This window comes from Mercenaria mercenaria, chromosome 3 (assembly GCF_021730395.1).
Source record: "Mercenaria mercenaria strain notata chromosome 3, MADL_Memer_1, whole genome shotgun sequence".
NCBI classification, from domain to species: domain Eukaryota; kingdom Metazoa; phylum Mollusca; class Bivalvia; order Venerida; family Veneridae; genus Mercenaria; species Mercenaria mercenaria.
Genome location: NC_069363.1, coordinates 43,926,667 through 43,951,894, shown reverse-complemented (window position 1 = coordinate 43,951,894; position 25,228 = coordinate 43,926,667). Strand labels below are relative to the sequence as shown.

Genomic DNA, 25,228 nt, shown 5'->3' with positions numbered 1-25,228 from the left:
CATAAGAAAACTCCTTACCAGGTAGAGATATCTTAAAATACACCTAAAATTGGAAAGTAACATCCATGTTGTACCACAGAAAAGTGGTCTTGTTTTTTCCCTACGGTCAGTTATAAAAATGTTACAATATAAGTTATTTATAGTAACAACTAAGGGAAGTTAATCTTAAAAAAAAAAAAAAAAAAAAAAAAAAAAAAAAAAATTGCAAGTCCACACAAAAATCTTTACCAGGTTAGAGATTGGTCAAAATACACCTCAAAATTGGATGTAGCATGCATGTTGTACTACAGAAAAGTGGTCTCGATTTTTCCCTACGACTAAAAATGAAAAAGTTACAATAAAAGCTATTTAAAGTAACAACAAAGGGAAGTAATTCTAAAGAGGGGAACTGTGCATGACACTTCGTCTCATAATGGTGTATAATTGTGCCAAGTTACATCAAAATCCCTCCATGCGTGAAGAAGAAATGCTTCGGACAAAGTCATTCTTGTATCTGCCCTTTGGCCTCTAATTGTGACCTTGACCTTAGACCTAGGGACCTGGTTCTTGTGCTTGACACTCCGCCTCGTGGTGGTGAACATTTGTGCCAAGATATATCAAAATCCCTCCATGCATGAAAAAGATATGCTCCGGACAAATTTTTTTTAAGAAAATATGATAAAGGGGAATAACTCAAAAAATAGGCAAGGTAGAGTTATTGTTCTTGCACACTGCACTTCCTCCCAATGTGTTCTATCGGTGTATGAAGTTTGAAGAAAATCCCTCCAGTACTTATGGAGTTATGCTCCGGAGAAAATTTTTTAAGAAAATAAGATAAAGGGGAATAACTCAAAAAATAGGCAAGGAAGAGTTATTGTTCTTGCACACTGCACTTCCTCCCAATGTAGGGCTGGGTACCGCCTTGAAAAAAATACCGCGGTATACCACAGTTTTTCCTAATTACCATGGTATATACCACGGTATACCATCATATTTATTGTAAGACTTACAGCAATGGTAGTGGTCATAAAAATATTGAAAAACTCTCAGAAATACTTAATTTATTATGAGCAACAACGAAGACTAGTTACTTGACTAGAATTAAAGAAAAAAATACACTGGAATATTAACTTGACTAATGACTAGTTAGATTAATAACCCTTAGTATTTTTTACCAGCGTGTATTCGTCGAAAGACGCCATACTGTCTCTAGGGAAGCACTGGGTCACATGTATATAGGTTCGATTCGTGCACCTGTTTGATAAACCAGTAACGTTTATGAAGGCTTCATCAGATTGTTTTCAAACAAAAAAAAAAATAAATTTCGACTGAACATTTTCCATACTATCATTCTTTTTTAATACGTGCAAATACATACTGGGATATTTTAAACTATCATCATTTATACAAGAAGTCGGGACTCGCCGAATTTACCAGACTCAAAGTAAAAACAAGTGCGCCCATAACGTCATCCATCTATACGTAATAATCTGGAGGTTATCGAAGGTTTTGATTGGGGATCACGTGGTCGATCATACATGTTCAATTGCACCATTGGGTGGTTATTTTTGGAAACTAATAATAGAAGCATGGGAATTCCAGAGATATAAATCGGAAAATCATGCATGGTGTCAATTGCTGTTACGGAAGGCTACATAGACAAACTATATTAAAAATAAACAGAGGTAGGGATAATGTTGATAAAATACCGGTATTCCCCGATGGTACCGTGGTATCGTACCACGGGAAGATGGTACCACTTTTACCAGTATACAGGTAATACCGCGCACCTCTATCCCAATGTGTTCTATCAGTGTATGAAGTTTGAAGAAAGTCCCTCCAGTACTTTTGGAGCTATGCTCCGGACAAAGATTGTTGCGGACACACGGACGGACACATGCACGGACGGAGAGCATTTCTAATATCCCCTTCGCCTTTGGCGGGGGGATAAATAAAGGACTAACATACAGTATCAAAGTTTTGTAAGTTGAATTTGCTTTTTGTATTTTAACTGAAGTTAAAATATTCATGTAGTGTAATTATTTACTTCATACTTAGCTGTGTTTGACTTTTGTATATGAATTATAATTGTTCTTTTCATAATTAACTTAGCAACTTGATCAAGACAACTTACATACCACTATATATAAAGGAAATATTATGTATTATAATTTAGGTTATGATTTTAAATGTAACAAACTTGCCACAGCAAAACTTACTTTATATTAATTAGTAATTCAACTTCTCTTTCAATTATAGTGATCAATAAACATTTTTTTTCTTTTACATTTTGATGTGGCTTAAAAACTTATGTTCGTTACTTTACTTAATTATATAAAATACATTGCATTCCATTGCCTAAATGTCTTTGCACAAATTAAGTTATACGGACTGAATGTGTAAAGAATTTTATATATCGATGCAAAAATACCAGAAAAGAATACATAATTTGCACCTTGTTGACAGCATGTACACCGGAGAGCCTATTTGCGTGTGAAAAGTGTATGTGCTGCGTACATGCTGTGTACTATTTCTCCGGTGTACTTCTCGCGTACTAAATTTCTCCGGTGTACTTCCTGTGTACTATATATTCGCAGCATGTACGCGGCAGGTAGTACACAGCATAGCTCATTTGCATGTCAAAAGTGTACTACAAATGTACTATTTGTGTATATGCCGTGTATGCGATATGCGATATCCTGCATACTATTTCAAGTCCAAGAATTTAGTACACATCATGTACGCGACAAGTACGCCGCATATACGCAGCAAGAGTACACGGCAAGCCCTTTTCTTTGGTAAGGGAATGTCTATTATTTCGTTGCAATGTTTGCACATGGCTTTGTACCGGTTTTCGTGGCCCACCAACCACAATATGTTAACAATCATTTTTTATTGAAAACACAGCTGTTTTTGTCGCCATTTTTACTGTATTTTTGACAACGGAAATACAGTACACATAATAATCACATGTTGTGAAAAATGTAACTTAAATGTTTCGTACTCAATACAATTTGTACGTCGTTTGCGATGCACTTTTTATGTGACATGCGCATTTTTCACTACTTTTCCGAGCAAAAAGAGATTATTCTACTTGAAAGATTCGAGATTGAGGAAATATAAATTTAAGCACTTTATTATAGTACTTTTCATTTTCCTGTGGAAATTCAAGTACTTTCAAGGACTTTTTTTTTTTTTTAAGTACTTTTCATGCAACAGCTCCAAATTCAAATACTTTTCAAGGCTGTGCGAACCCTGTTTTCTAACAAATCTTTGCTTGGACCCTTATCATATATTTACCTTATTTCCCTGACTTCAAGTCGAATCTTTTTGGTGAGAGTGAACTCCTGCTTTGCTACTGGACGAACTGCACAACTACGGCCATCACTAAGAATAGAAATACAAGAATAAACATGAGAATCAAAGTTTATGTTGAATAAGCCAAATGAAAATAACAAAGTTTTCTGACCTAGAAACTCTATAGTGTTAATCAAAATATAAATTTTAAATACGAGCACTTGAATTTGGCTCCATCAAAGTCACAACACCCTGAAAACTAGGAGTCAGAATTTTTGTGGTCAGTACATCAAAGTGGATATGGTAATCATTTAAACTCCAATGAAACATATGGCACGTTTTAAATATGTATACATTTTATGATTTATCTATAAAAAGAACAAGAGCTGTCACTAATGGTGATAACAGGCTTTCAAGTGACCTTTGATGAAAAAGTAGGAGAAAAGTAGGAGCCTCTGATATAAAAAAAGTAGGAGAAAAGCAGGAATCTGATGATAAATAGTAGGAACTAAATATGAGAAGAGGGGATAGGTATGGGATGGGGGCCTCTGTCCTAGTTGGGGGAGGGATAAGTGTGGTCTCTCCTTGAATGTTTTTGATATAATGTCTAAGTTCTGAAGTACTGGAGGGGTCTCCCCTCCTTTTAGGAGTGGGGGTGGGGGGGGGGGGGGTGGTCAGGGGGCTGTCCCCCTGGAAAATATTGAAATACAGGTATGAAACGCTTGGGCTATGGTGCATTCTTTGTCTAAATTTTGAGGTACGGGAGCAGAGTTCGAATTTAAGCTCGCATACTCGCGAAATGCGAGTGCAAATTTCAAACTGCGAGGTGAGATTTCAGACACCAGCATTTTTTTGCGAGTGAAAATTTTTTCGCCGAATAATGTGCATTTCTAACGGTCGTCTCGATCTTACACTGTTCTTTCTTTAACAACTCGCGGTCATTGCAGCGCATTGTCATTTGCAGAACGAATTTCGGAGCACTCTTTCATCTTTCGTCGTAAACGGAAGTTTACACTCGATACTAGAGGTGCGCGGTATTACCGGTATACCGGTAACCGTGGTACCATCTTCCCGTGGTACGATACCGCGGTACCATCGGGGAATACCGGTATTTTATCAACATTATCCCTACCTCTGTTTATTTTTAATTCACATTTTCTATGTAGCCTCCGTAACAGCATTTGACACCATGCATGATTTTCCGATTTATATCTCTGGAATTCCCATGCTACTATTATTAGTTTCCAAAAATAACCACCCAATGGTGCAATTGAACATGTATGATCGACCGCGTGATCCCCAATCAAAACCTTCGAAAACCTCCAGATTATTCCGTATAGACGGATGACGTCATGGGCACACTTGTTTTTACTTCGAGTCTGATAAGGCCTAAAAAAATGTTGTGGTTCTGGTAACATTGCCAAAATTGCTAGGTAGGGTAGGTCGGTTTTTAATTTTTTTCGTACCGCCTCGGTTCTTTAAATTGCTGAGAAGAAATCAATAAAAAAAAGTTCCTTCTTTAATTTTTTTTTGAAAGCGAATGTGCAATATCCCGTATTAACTGACAGGTAAATGTGTCAAAAGATAATAGTAGATATCCTACCTCTGTGACTATTTTGCCCTCAAGGAATTTACATTATTGTGAGAAGAATATCTTACATAGTGTCGTGTCAAAAAATAACTGTACAAAGATTCATTTAATTCTTATTAAAATCCACGACATCATACTGCTTTATTTTAAAACCACGTTTCTATCTACGTCCACGAGGTCACGTAACCTATTCTTACGGAAATCTGCTAACCAAAGATCGTTTTACTCCATGTATTTAAATTGCTGCCGCTTTTTCATTATTTAAGATTTTTTAATTCTGTTTTTTTTTTTTGTACTTTCTGGTCAAAAGTCTGAATTGTATGACCATAGTATGTATTATTTATTTACTTTTAGAATTAAAGAAATAATTAAGATCGTGCTATTTGAAATTTTACAAATAATTATATGAAAATTCGATGGTTTTTATAGAATTTTGCCTACATTTCTGTCGATATCTTATTTAAATCGTTATAGAATTCAAACTGTATTACTTCTCAAGCGGTGATGAAAATTTGAAGCGATTATATTAAAGAATAAATGCACTACGCGCGTTTTTCGTGTACGTGTCGATATTTAAAACAAAAGTAACGGCGATGTAAATGAGATATTACGATAGGTCGCACGTGCTCGTGGAATGGAAAATTACCGGCATGACCGTATTGATATCTTTACGATTCGCGGGTAAATTCCACGAAATCTAGGTTATTTTTCTGGATGTAATTTCTGAATTTGGTAAGTTACGACGTAAAAACCACTCGCCCGATCGGCCGAGTATGCCGGACGGTCGGACCAGCTTCGACTCGAAAAAATCTTCCGGTCTTGTCCGTCGGACCGACGAATTTCGCGATGTCTGGCGTCGAAAAAACAGCAAGGTCGGAGCCTTTTGCTAGGTAGGGTCGGGTGACCCGAACCACAACGTTGTTTTAGGTCTATATTCGGCGAGTCCCGACTTCTTGTTTAAATGATGATAGTTTAAAATATCCCAGTATGTATTTGCACGTATTAAAAAGAAATAAATAGTATGGAAAATGTTCAGTCGAAATTTATTATTTTTTGTTTGAAAACGATCTGATGAAGCCTTCATAAACGTTACTGGTTTATCAAACAGGTGCACGAATCGAACTTCAAACAAGCGCGACCTATATATATGTGACCCAGTGCTTCCCTAGAGACAATATGGCGTCTTCCGACGAATACACGCTGGTAAAAAATACTAAGGGTCATTAATCTAACTAGTCATTAGTCAAGTTAATATTCCAGTGTATTTTTTTTTCTTTAATTCTAGTCAAGTAACTAGTCTTCGTTGTTGCTCATAATAAATGAAGTATTTCTGAGAGTTTTTCAATATTTTTATGAACACTACCATAGCTGTAAGTAAGCGATAAATATGGTGGTATACCGTGGTATATACCGCGGTAATTAGGAAAAGACCGTGGTGTACCGCGGTATTTTTTTAAGGCGGTACCCAGCCCTACTCGATACGTCCCGTGCGCATGTCTTTTCAACTGCTGACAAGTACCTGCGCTAATTTTGATGATGTTTACCGCATCCGGTGGTTTTTTTTGGTAATCTGTAATAAGTTACTATTTACACAGCGCAGATACGATTGGCTTGACTCGTCACGTGGATGTTTGTGTTAATGTTGTAATAAGGGACAAGTCGCGGAAAATGCAAGTTGTTTTTTCATTTAGCAAGTTAAAAAAATACCACTTGCGAAAAAATGCAAGTAGAATATCTGGCTAAATTCGAACCCTGGGGAGGAGGTATCACAGTCATTTTAGGGGGGTCAAGGGGCTCTCCACCTGGAAAGTTTTGAAACACAGGTACGAAATGGTGGGCTCTGGTGCATTCTTTGGTCTAAATTTTGTAGTATGGGAGGAGGTATCCCAGTCATTTTAAGGGGTTCAGGGAGCTCTCCCCATGGACAATTTTGAAATACAAGTACGAAATAGAGTGCTCAGGTGCATTTTTTGGTCTTAATTTTGAGGTACTGGGAGGGGTACATACTTTCCTAATTTTAGGGGGGCCAGTCACGTTCTCTCCCTGGAAAATTTTGAAATATAGGTATGAAATGGAGGCATCTGGTGCACTTCTGGGTCTAAATTTTGAGAAAATATTAATCCTTAGCCAAAATAGTTGGGTGCAACTGTGATGAGTATAGGTCACTTCTCAGCAAGCTGCGGGGAGCATGGGCACCCTCTTTCCAGCCCTGGATCTGGGCCTGAACCTTGTACATTTATTCACAATTACACAGCAGCACAATATATACGGTCTTTCTATTTTCATGATGCTTTGAAGTCCCCATCGTACATAGCTACCTGCAACCTCTTATGCTCCAATATTAAGGTCAGTACTCAATAAAATCTGTAAAAAGATCCTTTGGAAGCAAAGAATCCAAGAAGAATAACAGCAGACTCACATAAGAGAGATTAATTTATTTTAAATATTAATCTAGTTTATTCTGGTGTAAATTTCTCGCTTAACTTGGGTTAGATATTTACCGGAAATTAGCGTTGCAAGACGCCGCGTAGTGTAACCATGGTAATTCTCGCAAGATCGTTCGTAACTTCGCCGAGTATAAAAGTCACGTGACCGCCACGTTCTATCTTTCAGTCCGCAAATTCAGCGTCGCACAACATTTAAAAATTCTAGAGTAAATTCAGTTAGCAGTTTTAAACATGCCAGGTCGTGGAAGGGGCGTGAAGAGAAGGGGCACTGATAAACGTGGCCAGACAACAAGGGCAGCCGAGGCTAAACGAGCAAGGCCGGCAATTGACGACGGCACAGGTCCGGACAGAGGTAGGCAAAATACACCAATTATTGATTTTGAACAGATAATTCGTGATTCTGAGGTTGTACATGGCATTCAAAGTAGAGAAACTCAAACTCTCAATAACGATTTTGAGTCTAATAATTTATTTTCAAGTAGAAATAATCCCGACTCAGAACAAAACAACACTCAAGGTGAATGTCCGGTATTGACCGCGCAAAACGTGGACGTTGCAAACCAAAATGATGGCTCAAATTGTTATGCTAACGCTACCGACAATTATACAATGTTAGGTAGTAATGAACCGTTAGTGCATTTTAACAATTCATTGAACTATGCAAATTCGTTTCCTCAAAATTATGACACGACACGCTTAGCGCAAGATGATATCGCTATTCATGTTCCCTCAAGCATAAAGCAGAAAATATGCGGGGGTGAATATATCAACATGGCATTACTTCTTAAGGGTGCGGTGGAACTTTCAGATTTTGCCTCGGGAAGTACTTTGCAGTTTTCTCATGATGGTACAATTACTTGTCGGCCTAAAGAGTGTAAAGATGACATCGGAAATATCGAACACTGGTCCGATGCTTTTATCATTTTTATGTCTGTCTATTTAACGGCATACCCAAACAAAGTTCACAAACTCCTTCAGTATTTCTATGTAATACGGTAATGCGCATCTCGTCATGGGGGAAAATTTTGGAAAATATATGACGAGCAATTTCGTCTGCGTCAAGCTAGCATGCCTTCGTCATGGGCTATCATTAATCATGAATTATGGTCGCGGTTAATGCCGTCCATATACGAGCCTACAAGGCAAAGCCAGATAAAGCAAAAGCCAGCAGACATATGTATTCCTTTTAATAAAGGCACGTGTAACTGGTCATACTGCAAGTTTCGGCACGCGTGTTACCATTGTGGCCGTTCACATAGCTTGATGAATTGTTTTACCGGTACAAAACATAACAATGGAGAGACGTTCTCATTGCCAGAAAACACGGGGTAATTTTCAACAAACTGGCCGAAAAAACCTTTTTCGAGGGCGTGGATTCTGGCGTGGTCGTGGATTCAACCAGTATCGGGGCTCAAGGGGTTCAAACAGAAAGTAATAACTTACCTTGCGATGATGTCCATTTTAAAGTAGCACATTCACCTATAAATATCCAATTTTTAGGAATTTGGCTTAGTAAGTACAAGTCGCATGATGCAAATATTTTATTAAACGGTTTTAAGCACGGTTTCAGATTGAACTATTCGGGCCCGCGTCAAGCTCGTGTATCAAAAAACCTGAAGTCCGTAAAACAACAGCCTGAATTAGCACAACAAAAAATACAAAAAGAGGTAGACGCAGGCCGAGTTGCCGGTCCATTTACCGTTAGCCCATTTAAAAACTTGCAGATTTCACCAATTGGCTTGGTTCCAAAGAAAAGTCCGGGCGAATACAGGCTTATACATCACCTGTCATATCCTGAGGGATTATCAGTCAATGAATTTATAGATCCGAAAATATGCTCGGTTAAATACACAGAATTCGATGAAGCGATTCGTATTATACAAGACCTGGGTAGAAACTGTTATTTATTTAAAATGGACATAAAAGTGCATTTCGATTACTTCCGATTCATCCCGACGATTTCGAACTTTTAGGATTTTCTTGCATGGAAAAGATTTATTTCGATAAATGTTTACCATTTGGCTGTAGCATTTCGCCTAGTTTGTTTGAGAAATTTTCTACTTTTCTAGAATTTTGCATTAAATCAAAAATGAATTCAGGACGTCTTATACACTACCTTGATGACTTCCTTGGCGGGGAGAAAGGGTACGAGTCTTGTAAAAGCCTAATGCTATTATTCGAAACAATCATGAACGAGCTAGGCGTTCCATTGGCAGACGAAAAAACGGAAGGTCCCTTAAAGGTCATTGTTTTCTTGGGCTTAGAACTTGATTTGGATAAAATGGAGATCCGAATACCGATCTTAAAAATTGATGAAGTCATTCAAAAAATTGAATTCATTTTGTCAAAGAATTCCGTTACTCTTAGATTAATGCAGTCGCTTATAGGATCTTTGAATTTTTGCTGTCGCGCGATAGTTGTTGGAAGACCATTTTGCCGACGTCTTATTAATTCAACTTGTGGCGTTAAGCGTCCATTCCATCATGTCCGACTGAACAAGGGAATAAAATTAGATCTGGAAATGTGGCTTAGATTTTTTAGAAACTGTAACGGAATTTCAGTCTTTCATGATCGGTTTTGGTTATCTAACGATGATGAACAGTTGTACACAGACAGCTCTGGGGGCATTGGTTTTGGTATCTGGTTTAATGGGCATTGGTGTCACGCAAGATGGCCTGTTGCATGGCATAGTAATGGTTTAACAAGGGACATAACCGTATTAGAGCTTTTCCCAATTGTTACAGCTATTTGTATTTGGGGCGGGCAGCTACGAAATAAGAAGATACGGTTTCACTGTGACAACCAGGCCGTAGTACATATATTGAACACGATGTCTTCCAAGTCCTCACAGGTTATGTCATTAATAAGGGTACTTACGTTACAGTGTCTGCGCTTTAATTGTTTGTTGAGAGCTTCTCATATAGCCGGGGCAAAAAATGAAATAAGCGACGCATTATCTCGTTTTCAGCTCACCCGGTTCAAAACGTTAGCACCAGAGGCCGATTCGTCACCGACACCAATACCAGACTATCTTTGGGATATCTTCAAAGCAGATGTAAGCACTTGGTTCGAGCAGGAATAGCAAATAATACAGCGTTTTACCTATAACACGGCTGTAAATTCGCTAGAATCATTCAGAACATTATATAATTTGTCTAGAATTTGGCCATTACCTTTAAAACATGTCGTGCTCTTTATTGTGTACTGTTTTGAAAAAGGCAATTCAGCAAAAACCATAGCTACATACACGTCCGGTTTATCATTTTTTCATAAACTAAATAATTGGTTGGATTTATCACAATCATTCATCATAAAAAAGTTAATAGAGGGTTGTCATAGGTCTCGCCGATGCACTGATAATAGAGCACCAATTACTGCTAATATGTTGGAAGAAATTTGCACATTGTTATTGTCAGTTTGTTTTAACGATTATGAGGCAAAATTGTTTAAAGCTATTTTTTGTTTAGCATATTTTGGTTTATTTCGGGTTAGCGAGCTTGTAGCGAGTAGATCTCAAAATTACACACTTCAATCAGGTGATATCTCTTTCTGTCAATTTCGTAATAACGTGCGAATTGTAATGCATACATTTAAAACAAATCAACGTGGCCATCCAATAATTCTGAAAATACCATGTGAGGAAAACAAAGCTATCTGCCCAGTGGGCACATTGAAGGAATATATGCTTGTGAGACCGAGTCAGACTGGTCCTTTGTTTATTCACAAAAATAGCCAACCGGTAACAAGATATCAATTTTCAGCTATCCTTAAGAAATGCATAGACAGGTCTAAGTTTAAGTCGCCAAACTTCAAAACGCATAGCTTTCGTATTGGTAGAGCGTCCCATTTAGCGTCAAAGGGGGTTCCGGAATCTTCCATCATGAAATTAGGTAGGTGGCGCTCCAATGCCTATATTTCATATATAAGAACATAATTCAATAGTATTTCAAAGGGAGAAAGTTTTTCAGTATTTTGTTTGTTCTGAAGATGAGAGTACATACCGGATATTTTCCTGGACCGATGATGTTTCATATAATGAAATAGTGTAAAGTCACTCGCTTTTATTTATCAGGCTGGGTGCGATTCCTATTTGAAACATTATTTTACTGTAGATCGATAGTAAGTTTACAATTATAGATTTACGTAACCTAGGTTAGGTACGTCATAGTTTCATCTATTTTATAGTAAGTTATTAATTATACATGCAATTTTACAGACATTTGGGTCATTGGGGACTCTATACCTCATTGGGCAGGTGTGAGAGCCAGTGCAAGGGGGATTGACAATTTACGGCTACCCTGTACAATAGCATGGTGGTGCAAAAGAGGGATGAGTCTGGATGAGCTGACACATGCATTACAACTCCCAGCCCTCTTTAGGAGTCCTCCTCAGGTGATTGTGATACATCTAGGGGGGAATGATTTAACAAAGCATTCTGTTAAGTGCATCTTTAAAATTATACAGGACTCCTTTGATTATATAAAGAGGGCGTTTCCAAACGCAGTAACGATCTGGGTTGATATAATTCAGAGATTAAATTGGGGTGTTCCAGACAATGAAATCAAGAGTATAGAAACTAAAAGAAAACGAGTCAACCAGCTAGGTAGGAAATTGTCCGTAAAAAATCTCAGAGTCGATATAGATGTGAAAACTAAAGGCTTTTTTCGACCTGACGGTATTCATTTGTCTGACGTAGGTTTAGATTTTTATCTAAATGCTCTTCAGGAATGTCTGGAGACATACAACGCGTAAGAATTTTGGGGGGAAATAAAGGTTTATTTCGTGGCGGAAAATTCTTTCGCTAGGACGCGATTAGGGGCATATTATATCTATCGCTAATTTAATAACAATCTTTTTGCATCCCCGTGGGTGTCACAGTAGTTATCTTAGGAGGCTGAAAGCCCATGTGGTCTAAATTACAGTCGTTGTGACTACAGTTTTTTGTGAGCTTGTAGGAACTTGCCAGAGAGCGAAAAGGGCTAGGCGTTCTTACAATGACTCCCTCTTTTGCATAGGTTTGTTTTTCTCGAATGTAAGCATTGTTGCGCTAATGGTTATTGGTACAAATAGGGTACCTGGCTATTTGGTTTATCGGTTTAATATGGTACAACGGTGTACCATTATTTGGTACAAATAGGGTACCTGGCTATATGGTTTATCGGTTTAATTAATATGGTACAAGGGTACTATTATTAGGTACAAATAGGGTACCTGGTAACCGTATATGGTTTACTTGGATACATTATGGTACTAAGGAGTGCCATTGGTTTAAAGGTACTATAGGGGTACCTTGGTATACTGGATATTTGTTTGCAGCGCAACAAGGTTAGGAAAATAAGTTTTAAAAACATGCCCTCGGTCGCTTCCCAGCGCGAGATTTTACGGCTCTAGCAAAAGCTGACATGACCAAGTATGCTCCATATCTCTTTAATCTTTATAAGAAATTGAAAACAATATATTATGTTTCTAAGAAGCTAATTATTCGAAGCTTTGTGAAAACTTTTACAAATTTATAATAAGTAAAGGATTGAAAATCGTATGTTGTTGTTTTTGAAATTTCATCCTAGAATAAGAGAGATTAATTTATTTTAAATATTAATCTAGTTTATTCTGGTGTAAATTTCTCGCTTAACTTGGGTTAGATATTTACCGGAAATTAGCGTTGCAAGACGCCGCGTAGTGTAACCATGGTAATTCTCGCGAGATCGTTCGTAACTTCCCCCGAGTATAAAAGTCACGTGACCGCCACGTTCTATCTTTCAGTCCGCAAATTCAGCGTCGCACAACATTTAAAAAAACCCACCCACCGCTCCCTTGTATGATTTAAGCCTGGTCTGATTTATGAAGACATATTATTTCTTATTTTATTAATGCAACTTTTATTTATTCTATGAAACATCTGTTCAATTTCACTGTCTGCCGCCCAGTTTACTCTGTATTTTCAGTCTGCAATGTGTTTGTTCGCCGACCTGAGGCACAGCTTGTAAATACTGGTGGTAACGATAGGACTGGAGCAATGCTGATGTTGAAATCAAGCTACAAATATACACAATCACGGAAGCACTGACTGAAAAAGTGAGCCACCCGTATAACGTAAAGTGATATGGTTATTTCCAGTGCTAAGAAGTTTAACCAGATAAACTGTTCAAAGTTTGTTATCTGCCGATATCTCCAGGATGGGTTTATATACTTTTGATATCATCATCGGATCTGTGTCTCAGGCGTGCATTTGCTAACTTTCGCGATTCTCAGTGTTGATAAGTCATTTAAGTTAATATGACAGTTTCTTATATCATCATGGTATTTAGGCTTACTACAGTAGTTATCTGTTGAGGCTGAAAGCCAAGGTGGTTCGTAAGTTTGTACGTAAAGAAAGAACAGTCAGACTTTATAAGCAACAATGGCTATTTTGAAAATTTTGTACTTTTAGTAATCCTCATCGAAACTGTCTCAGACGTGCATGTGCAAATATATACAAGTTGTAATTCGCGATCTTCAGTGTTCATTTGAGTTACAATGACAGTTTCTAATATCACCATGGTAGGCCTACTACAGTAGTTATCTGGGGAGGCTGAAAGCCAAAGTGGTTCTGTAAATCTTCTGTGTGAGTTTGTTTGTAAATATGAAACAACCGAAACTCAGAAATGACAAAGACATGATCATATGGTTCGAACTTGTGTTCTATTACTATGTTTTATACATTAGTGAATTTGTACTTTTCATTAAGTATATTTTGTTACATAATTATTATTATTATTATTGTTATGTCAGCGGAAAATTCTTTCGCTGGGACGCGATCAGGGGCATATTATATCTATCGCTAATTTAATAACAATCTTTTTGCATCCCCGTGGGTGTCTCGGCCTACCACAGTAGTTATCTTAGGAGGCTGAAAGCCCATGTGGTCTAAATTACAGTCGTTGTGACTACAGTTTTTTGTGAGCTTGTAGGAACTTGCCAGAGAGCGAAAAGGGCTAGGCGTTCTTACAATGACTCCCTCTTTTGCATAGGTTTGTTTTTCTCGAATGTAAGCATTGTTGCGCTAATGGTTATTGGTACAAATAGGGTACCTGGCTATTTGGTTTATCGGTTTAATATGGTACAACGGTGTACCATTATTTGGTACAAATAGGGTACCTGGCTATATGGTTTATCGGTTTAATTAATATGGTACAAGGGTACTATTATTAGGTACAAATAGGGTACCTGGTAACCGTATATGGTTTACTTGGATACATTATGGTACTAAGGAGTGCCATTGGTTTAAAGGTACTAAAGGGGTACCTTGGTATACTGGATATTTGTTTACAGCGCAACAAGGTTAGGAAAATAAGTTTTAAAAACATGCCCTCGGTCGCTTCCCAGCGCGAGATTTTACGGCTCTAGCAAAAGCTGACATGACCAAGTATGCTCCATATCTTTTTAATCTTTATAAGAAATTGAAAACAATATATTATGTTTCTAAGAAGCTAATTATTCGAAGCTTTGTGAAAACTTTTACAAATTTATAATAAGTAAAGGATTAAAAATCGTATGTTGTTGTTTTTGAAATTTCATCCTAGAATAATGAACTGTTAGCAGGTTTCTGCAGGCATAAGAGGTCACCAGCAGCATATCAAAGGTCTCTAGAGCCTCTCCAGTACACCATCAGTCCTTACATTATGTAACAAAATTCAGTATACAAATAGACTAACATTTGTTAACATATTTTTCTTCTTTAGATAAAAAAGAAGGAATAGTAGGAGTTTTTTCAAAAAAAAAAGTAGGAAAAAAGTAGGAACAGACCTAAAAAGTAGGAAAAGTAGGACTACTTGAAAGCCTGTGACAAATGCCCCAGCAGCGCCTTTGACCTTTCACCTGGTCACCTTGACCTTTGACCTGGTGACCCCAAAGTCAGTATGGGTCGTGTACTCAATAAGTACTATCAGCATGTGAAGTTTGAAGGTCCTGGGTGCAGTGGTTTGCAAGAGACAAGTGCCTTCATGCAAAAAGTTAACGTTGTGATGAACGAACTAACCAACGGACGGAGAGTTGAAAACTAATATGCCTCCCTTTGGGGGCATAAAAAAGAGCAAAAAATTTTTTATTACAGGCTAACTTGTTCAAACAAGTGATCTGCAAATTCTGATAATGCATTGAAATGTTGAATAAAACCATCAAAACAAAATAATCCCCAAAATATCGTCATACAAGTAACATTTTCTGTCACTTTGGTTGCACTTACTGAACCTGCAAACAGGAGCTGCAGCAGCAATCAAACAAAATACACACTTGCAATATGCATAACCATGCACATCATAATAATTATCATCGTTGTGGAGTTGAACTGTTTCATTAAAATTGAATTTGGAGCAACAGACAAGATCTTATGACCTGCATGGACAGGCACAAAATAAAAACTATACATCTGCACTTACAGGTGAATAGAATAGGTGTTTTTGTCACAAAAACATATGTCTCCCCCCTATGTATACCTTTAGTTCTGGCAGCCATTTTGTGCAGCGAAGCGGAAGTGTCGGTGATATGCACAACTAGACTTGGTACAGATCACTCCTGAGAAGTTTCATTGAAATCTGTCCAGCAGTTTGACCTGTGAAAGCCGGACAAGATTTTACTATTTTTAGCTCTGGTGGCCATTTTGTGCAGCCATATGCACAACTAGGGTTGGCACTGATCACTCCTGTGAAGTTTCGTCAAAATCCAGCAAGCAGTTTGACCTGTGAAAGCCAGACAAGATATTTCTATCTTTTTTTTCTTTTTTTGGGGGGGGGGATTTAACGTCACACCGACACATGATAGGTCATATGGCGACTTTCCAGCTTTAATGGTGGAGGAAGACCCCAGCTGCCCCTCCGTGCATTATTTCATCACGAGCGGGCACCTGGGTAGAACCACTGACCTTCCGTAAGCCAGCTGGATGGCTTCCTCACATGAAGAATTCAACATTTCTATCTTTAGTTCTGGTGGCCATTTTGTACAGCAAAGCGGAATGTGTCAGCGATATGCACAACTAGACTTCGTACTGATCACTCATGTGAAGTTTCGTTGAAATCCGGCCAGCAGTTCGACCTTTGAAAGCCTGACAAGATTTTTCTATTTTTAGCTCTTGTGGCCATTCTGTGCAGTGAAGTGGAATGTGCTGTTGATATGCACAACTAGACTTGGTACTGATAACTCCTGTGAAGTTTCATTAAGATCAAGCCAGCAGTTTGACCTGTAAAAGCCGGACAAGCTTAATGCAGACAATTTGACAGAGGGACGGATCGACAGACGGCAAAGGTAAAAACAATATGTCTCCCCCACCTATGGGGGAGACATAATACTTACTATGTTGCAAGCTGAGCAAAAACTTGTTTCCCACCAGTTTGCATCACACTCACCCCACCTGCAGATTGTTTCTTATCTATATCTAATCCACTCCCAATCATGCTCCCAAAGGCTCCCCGTAGACCCTCATCTGAAAGACGGTGTGCAATAATATTGTCCTCCATATAACATTTGACTCTAAATTGGTTTGGACAGACAAACTGACAAAATTTCACTATTTTTCCATAGATAAAAAGGATTTAAAATTACTAAGACAACACATTCTAATTAGTTTCGTCAGAAATAACAACATACAATATCAACCACGTCATAATACGTATTTATTGAAAAACCCTCATACTGTAGTTATCAAGCAGATTTGACCGATTCAAGGGCCACAACTCAAGACATATTCGTCCTAACTTACCAATTATTTAATTCAGCCTAAACTTTTAGAGATACACACTATATATACAAGTTTAATTTTGGTCTAACAAAAATCTCTAGATAGCACGCGGACAACAGTAATTTTTGTAATCTTAGCTAATTCAAGGGCTATAATTATAATTTGACCTATATCATAGATAGCGAAATATTTACAGTTATCAAGCAGACAACTTCAGATACTGGTCTGAACTAGCTGGTTATCAAGCTTGTCCTAGATTTTACAGAGATACACACTTTGCATATTAAAGTTTAGTTCTGAGAAAAAATACTCTGGTTATTCAGTGGACATTGATTTCATCCACCAGAGAGTCATGCCAAAACAGACATACAAAATGAAGCCTTGATAGTCATCTCTACATAGTATAGCTGCATGCTGTCATAAATCTGCGGTATCTTAGAGAAAGACTTAGTTTTACATTTTTCCAGGGCGATTATAAAACTTGTCTGTGCTACTGTACATATTACTGCTTGTCAACTCAAAGAAACTACCAAGAACAAACTGTAATTAATATTACCTAATTTAATATCTTCAAAAGGTATAATCCATTTCTCATCCCATAACAGCTTCCTCCTCTGCCAAGCAAAATACTGCAATCAAAAAAAGGAAAATACTGCAATAATGCCAGTAATACAGCAAGTATAAATGTAACATAGAATTAAAGGGCTGATAATCAATACACCCACTGCCTCTCCGAAGACCAATTCATGCCATTCATGTGTACAAAGTTTCAATGGAATCAATTCAAAACTGCTGATTCAAGCAGTTTGCAACTCTGTACCGATAATGCCGGTATACATATTTTGTCGAATTTCAAGGGCCTATAACTTTGTACCGCTTGGGCAGACCCTCGGGGGGAGGGGAGGGGGGTGGGGGGAACACTATTCAAGGATATAAATTAACACTCAGACCATATTAGCCATCTGGGCTCCTTACAGGTAAATTCTAGGGGACCAACCTAAAAGCTAGGGGCCCAGCTATTATTAGCATAAAAATATACTGACTGTGGTTTAGATCTACATACATGTACTTAATAATAAGTCTTTTAATCTGCTTCCTTCCAAAATACATCAATTTCTTAAATACAGAACACTCATCAAAGTCACACTGAAAGAGAGTTTCCACCAGTGCATGAGATGTTCTAAACATAGGACACAGCCTCTCAAACACGGACGCATTTAATTTAAAGTTTGATTTTTGCAGAACTAGAGGATTTTGGTTGATTATGGGCATTTTTGATAGAGGCTGCATGCTTATGGACATCCGAATTCCAGTATTTTGTTACATTGTCGAGTTACAGGACTCCCAACCTGTCACGAAAATATTACTTGTACAAAAAGTACAAACCATATTGCAGTCAGCATTCTAAGCAGCCACGGTCTGTTAACAGCCAATTTTTCATTAAAAGTCCTCTTTGGCCTTTAGGACTTTTCATAATCCTGTTAATATTTTTGTTTGTCGCCATGACCGGCCATTCTAAGCTCATTAACAGCCTTCAATAAACCTCTACTTTCTAGTGTTGTATTTGTATGGGCGCAGCCAATTTGTTAGAGACGGAGTAAATAATCCGCGTATGCCGATCGGTCGTAGTATATATCAGCAATTTTAATTGGTCAATTTAAGTGACGTCGTGCATATTAATAAGACGGAAAACCCAGAATATTGACATTATATAGGAAAATCCAAAGCCATTCGCCAGCTGGGCGACTATCTTGGAAAATTGACTCGACCAGCGTTAAATCTGGTCGCACTGGGCGAGTGTTAATTTATATCCCTGTATTATTATTATTATTATTATACCAGATTTATATAGCGCCCTTTTCATGATAAACACGTTCAAAGGCGCTTTACATATTGCAAACGCAGCCACACAGGGCCCCTTACAGAAGAAAAAGGCCTGCTGCGTACTCTTGCTGTGTACATACAGCGTATATGATGCGTACATGATGTGTACTGAAATCAAGGGCTTTAAATAGTACGCAGGATATACACCGCACATACACCGATAGTACGTTTGTAGTACAGTTTTGACATGCAAATGAGCTCTGCTGCGTACTACTTGCTGCGTACATGCTGTGGACTACATAGTTCACAGGATGTACGCTGGAGGAATTTAGTATGTGGGAAATAGTACACAGCATATACGCGGCACATACACTTTTCACATGCAAATGAGCCTGCGTGTACTACCCCTGGGTCGGCGACCGATACATGACTCTGTGTACTTACTAGGCCCGAGTCCTGCGGCGTACATGCTGTATACTCCTGCTGCATACATGCTGTGTACTCTTGTGGCAACTGCTGTGATAATGTAAATTCCTTACCCCACCAACTTTCGTATGCAAATGCTGATCATTTGGACAGAAAAAAACAGAAAAAAGATAAGTGACATGCATCAATAAGTATTTACCCTTACCAAAATAATGTAGATTGATGTTATCAAATAAATTAGTATGCTTTTCTTCATCCACTTTTCAATGAAATAAATCAATTTTTGCAGCATGTAATTTGGTAAACATTTGAAGAAAATGGCGTAACTGCATCAAGGGGAAACAACTTTAATGCAACTAAATATAATGTTATGATTTATTATAGAAGATGTGTGCGTAGTATGTATTTATTTTGATTAAAATCCATCTGAGAACAATCTGGGACTGGAATTATATATTTTGATCATTTCCAATGGGGTGAGCGCAATTAGCCAAAAACATTCTGAAAATATATGAGCGGCAAATCCAATGAACAACTTTTTAATTTGGTGAGGCCTTAATGAGTTAACATAATGAGCATTAAAGCCTTTATAAAACATGATAGAATGGTGTTTTGCTTAAGAGTATTCAAATAACAGTGAGAGCTATTAATTCTTCTCATTCGGGCGCTGTTGAGGCATTATCTTGGTAATTATTTCATGTATTACAAAATGTAATGCAACGAAGTTCAAATAAGGCTTTTCAATTATCCAAGTTAGAAAGCTCCAGGATTAATTCAAAATGAAAAAGAATATATTTTTACACTGCATGCAAGGTGCAGCTCAGAAATCACTAAGATGTAAGCTTCAAAAATGAACATTGCAAATAGTTTGGCAAATTTTCATTGTTCAGAATACCGGTAATCTGAACTATTCTATGCTGTTAAGATAAAAGTTACTCGGAAATCAAGTTTTTGCTTCCAAAAAAAATAAAAAAATGTACAAATCCTTCCTGCATGAAGTGTACTTCAGACTTTTACCTAAAAAAATTCTAAGTATAAACACCAAAAGAAAATGAACAAGTCCCTCCCGCGTATATGAAGTTTACTTCAGACTTTAACTTATTAAAAAAAAACTAAGTACAAATGCCAAAAGATACTGTACAAGTCTTTCCCGCGTATATGAAGTGTACTGCACAATTTTCAAAGTATCTGCGGTGTACATGCAGTGTACTATTTTCTTGTACAAGTCCCTCCGGCGTACATGCAGTGTACTCCTTAAATTTTCAGAGTCTGTGCTGCGTACTTAAAGTGTACTAGTGACCTCCTGCGTACATGCTGTGTACTCGTCGAAATAGTATGCGGCATGTACACAGCATGCAGTGTATGTAAAATGTACTCCTCTGGCGTACTACTGTGTTCGCGGCATATACACAGCAAATACGCAGCATGTACGCCACAGAGGCTTGCTTCTGTAAGGGGCGCGAAATTCATCCTCTACTAGTACAGACACAGAGCGATCTGACGAGAAGGACAGAGTGAGAAAAAGCCCTCAGAACAGACAGAGAGAACGTTTTAGATACAGACGTGTTTGGCTAACTTAGCCTAGCTCTTTGCGAATAGACAGTCTGGTTCTTTAACGTGCCCGGTGTATAGCACCGATACACGCGAAGCCGTCTTTCCTGGGAAGAACCAGTACAGGCCTCTAGTTAGGTGGGAGACATTCGAGAGCATCTCAGAAATTTCCAGTGCCTGGACTGGGATTCAAACCCCGGACCTCTGGATTGACAGTCAAGTATGTTACCACTAGACCACCGGCCCACCAACTATATTTGCAATAAGTTTCATTTCAACTGTGGAAGTGGCGCATGTCTTTTTGCAACAGACTTACCGAAAAGCAATGACTCCAATATACTCCCATTAATTCTCTTTCAGAGGTATAACTATTTCAATCATAAAGTTAGAATCTGTTTGCTTCACAATAGGAAAACATACACCAGATATAGCCCCAGGAGTGCCATGCTGTTATTGCATATGACCACCTACTTTTTTACACATGATCTTCGCATTAAACATTAAAAAATGAATAAAACCTTTAGAACAAGATGTGTTTGTTTTTAACACACATACCCATGATGGCTTCAGTAATCATGATGACCTTTGTCCTTTGACCAACTGCCTCCAAAAACAATGTGATATCTGCTGACCACTGGTAATTATCATAAAAGTTTGACACCTGTAGGCCAAAGCATTCTTCAATTGACTTGTCATTTGGAAACCAATGGTCGAGAGACAGACAGGCCTTGTCACAATCACTAGTGTTCTTGACTCCTGACAGTAAACTCATATAGATGGAAACAAATTTCCAGGTTAAGGTCACCATGACCTTGCTCATTACAAATGATCAACCAACCTCAAATTCAATGGCGGTCTTCTGCTAACCAAGCTGGAGGTTCATGTGTGCAGCATTCTTCAGTTATCATTTTCTGTCTCAAGGTCATTTTGACAATGACCTGTGACCAACTGACCCTAAAAATACCAGAGGATATCTACTGATCACAGGCAATCATCCTATAAAGTCTGACATCTGCAAGCCAAAGCATTTTTAAGGTACTGATCAGAAACCGTTTGCAGTCTTAAGGTCACTGTGACCTTTACCTTTGACCTTCTGATCTCCCCAAAAATAAGGATTCTCTTAATTACCACAGGCAGTTCTCCTATGAAGGTTGACGCCTATAGGCCTAAACATTCTCATGGTTCATACAAGACTTGGCAAAAAAAATTCAAGGACTTTTCAAGGACTTTTATCGATTTTCAAGGACTATTTTAATTGCTTTAAATCTTAAACTAGAAAATGCTTTTGTAAACAAGAGGACCATGGTGGTCCTGAATCGCTCACCTCTTCCCACATGATCCAGTTTTGAGTATGACATCGTTTCTTCTATTATTTGACATAGTGACCTAGTTTTTGAGCTCATGTGACCCAGTTTTGAACTTGACCTAGATATTATCAAGATAAAAATTCTGACCAATTTTCATGAAGATCCATTGAAAAATATGGTCTCTAGAGAGGTCACAAGGTTTTTCTATTATTTGACCTATTGACCTAGTTTTTTAAGCCACGTGACCCAGTTTCAAACTTGACCTAGGTATCATCAAGGTGAACATTCTGACCAATTTTGATGAAGATCTATTCAAGGGAATGGTCTCTAGAGAGGTCACAAGGTTTTTCTATTTCAAGACCTACTGACCTAGTTTTTGATCGCAGATGACCCAGTTTCAAACTTGACCTAGATATCATCAAGATAAACATTCAGACCATATTTTATGGAGATCCATTCACAAGTATCGCCTCTAGAGAGGTCACAAGGTTTTTCTATTTTTAGACCTACTGACCTAGTTTTTGATGGCACGTGACCCACTTTTGAACTTGACCTAGATATCATCAAGATGAACATTCAGACCAACTTTCATGAAGATCCATTGAAAAATATGGCCTGTAGAAAGGTCACAAGGTTTTTCTATTATTGGACCTACTGACCTATTTGTTGATGGCACGTGACCCACTTTGAAACTTGATCTAGATATCATCAAGATGAACATTCAGACCAATTTTCATACAGATCCCATGGAAAATATGGCCTCTAGAGAGGTCACAAGGTTTTTCTATTATTTGACCTTCTGACCTAGTTTTTGATGGCACGTGACCCAGTTTCGAACTTGACCTAGATATCATCAAGGTGAACATTCTGACCAATTTTCATGAAGATTTTTGAAATATATGGCCTCTAGAGAGGTCACAAAGTTTTTCTATTTTTAGACCTACTGACCTAGTTTTTGACCACATGCGACCCAGTTTTGAACTTGACCTAGATATCATCAAGATGAACATTCAGACCAACTTTCATACAGATCCCATGAAAAATATGGCCTTTAGAGAGGTCACAAGGTTTTTCTATTAATTGACCTACTGACCTAGATTTTGACGGCACGTGACCCAGTTTCGAACTTGGCCTAGATATCATCAAGGTGAACGTTCTGACCAATTTTCACGTAGATCTTGTGAAATATATGGCCTCTAGAGAGGTCACAAGGTTTTTCTATTTTTAGACCTACTGACCTAGTTTTTGACTGCACATGACCCAGTTTCGAACTTGACCTAGATATCATCAAGGTGAACATTCTGACCAATTTTCATGAAGATTTTGTGAAATATATGGCCTCTAGAGAGGTCACAAGGTTTTTCTATTTTTAGACCTACTGACATAGTTTTTGACTGCACGTGACCCAGTTTCGAACTTGACCTAGATATCATCAAGGTGAACATTCTGACCAATTTTCATGAAGATCCATTGAAAATTATGGCCTCACAAGGTTTTTCTATTTTTAGACCTACTGACCTAGTTTTTGATGGCACGTGACCCAGTTTCGAACTTGACCTAGAATTTACCAAGATGAACATTCTGACCCATTTTCATAAAGATCCCATGAAAAATGTGACCTCTAGAGATGTCACAAGGAAAAGTTTACGCACGCACGGACGACGGACACCGCACGATCACAAAAGCTCACCTTGTCACTTTGTGACAGGTGAGCTAAAAAGCGCATGTCTCCCCAAATGCAAAACCCTATAGGCAAGAAGTCAATAGGGGTCAGGAGCGAAAGTCAAAGAGACACTTATGGTTGGCTGCAATAGGGATCATCTACTTGGCATGTCCAGTCATCCCGCTAAATTTCAACACTCTGGGCCAAGTGGTTCTCAAGTCACTGTCCAGGCTCCTGTGACCATGACCTTTGATCAAGTGACCTCAAAATAAATAGGGGTCATCTACTCTGAATGTCCAATCATCCTATTAAGTTTCAACATTGTAGGTCAAGTGGTTCTCAAGTTATTTCCAAAAAATGATTTTACATGAACAGGCCACTGTGACCTTGACCTTTAATTGACTGACTCCAAAATCAATAGGGGTCATCTACTCTGCATGTTCAATCATCCTATGAAGTTTCAACATTCTGGGTCAAGTGGTTCTCAAGTTATTGATCGGAACTGGTTACCAATGTTCAGGCCCCTGTGACCTTGACCTTTAACGGAGTAACCCCAAAAACAATAGGGGTCATTTACTCTGTATGAACAATCATCCTATGAAGTTTCAACATTCTGGGTTGAGAGGTTCTCAAGTTATTGATTGGAAATGGTTTTCCATGTTTAGGCCCCTGTGGCCTTGACCTTTAATAGAGTGACCCCAAAATCGTTAGACATGGTTCACACAGAATATCAGAGACAAAATTCAAGTACTTTTCAAGGACTTTTTACAATTTTTCAAGCACTATTTTTTTTCAAAACCACGACCTAATCTGAACAACTTTTATTATGTAATGCAAAAATAAAACAACCATCACTTGTCACACCTTTGAAAATGATGTAATTCAATTATAAGATTGATATGATTCATTATTTGCCTGAGGTTTAACGCTTTTCTTGTGATTTTTAGCGCACTCGTTCTAATGATACCTCAAAATTTTGTCACAGGACGTACAAATACAGGGTTTTCCCTGACGCACAAATCCTGCGTCATAGTCGCACTTTTCTGACAAATGACCCGTAAAAATAAATTCTGTGCGTCACAGTGGACGCAATTTCTTGAAAATCAAAATCAGGCCAAGTTTGTTTACAATGAGCGATTTTCTGAAAATGTACTTTCAGTTTCGTAATTATATGCAGACTGTGTCACCAATTTTCTATATTTGCGTCGATTCACATTTCAAAAATTTAATACCCAGTCTGATACTTTGACTGATTAACACTTTGTAACAGTTGTTATCGCTGCTCGCTACTACTACCAGTAGTACCAGTCTGCTGTTTACTAAAAAAAAGATGGTCAAAATCAAAGCAAGCTGACGGTGTTTATGACATCGTCGGCAGCAAGTAGGACCCAGTGGTTCAGATCGCCTGTTTCTACTATAATACTGCCTGGT

General features: G+C 38.1%; 1 protein-coding gene across 1 annotated transcript in view; it reads right to left on the bottom strand.

Annotated features, from left to right (window-relative positions):
• LOC123524906 (atrial natriuretic peptide receptor 1-like) overlaps positions 1–25,228 on the bottom strand; it is a 161,561-nt gene that overhangs the window by 67,205 nt on the left and 69,128 nt on the right. Inside the window, exons 7-9 of the mRNA XM_045303518.2 lie at positions 17,583–17,655; positions 16,642–16,771; positions 3,280–3,366 (exon numbers count right to left, since the gene is read on the bottom strand). Coding sequence (XP_045159453.1) covers positions 3,280–3,366; positions 16,642–16,771; positions 17,583–17,655 — 290 coding nt within the window. The remainder of the gene's footprint in view (positions 1–3,279; positions 3,367–16,641; positions 16,772–17,582; positions 17,656–25,228) is intronic.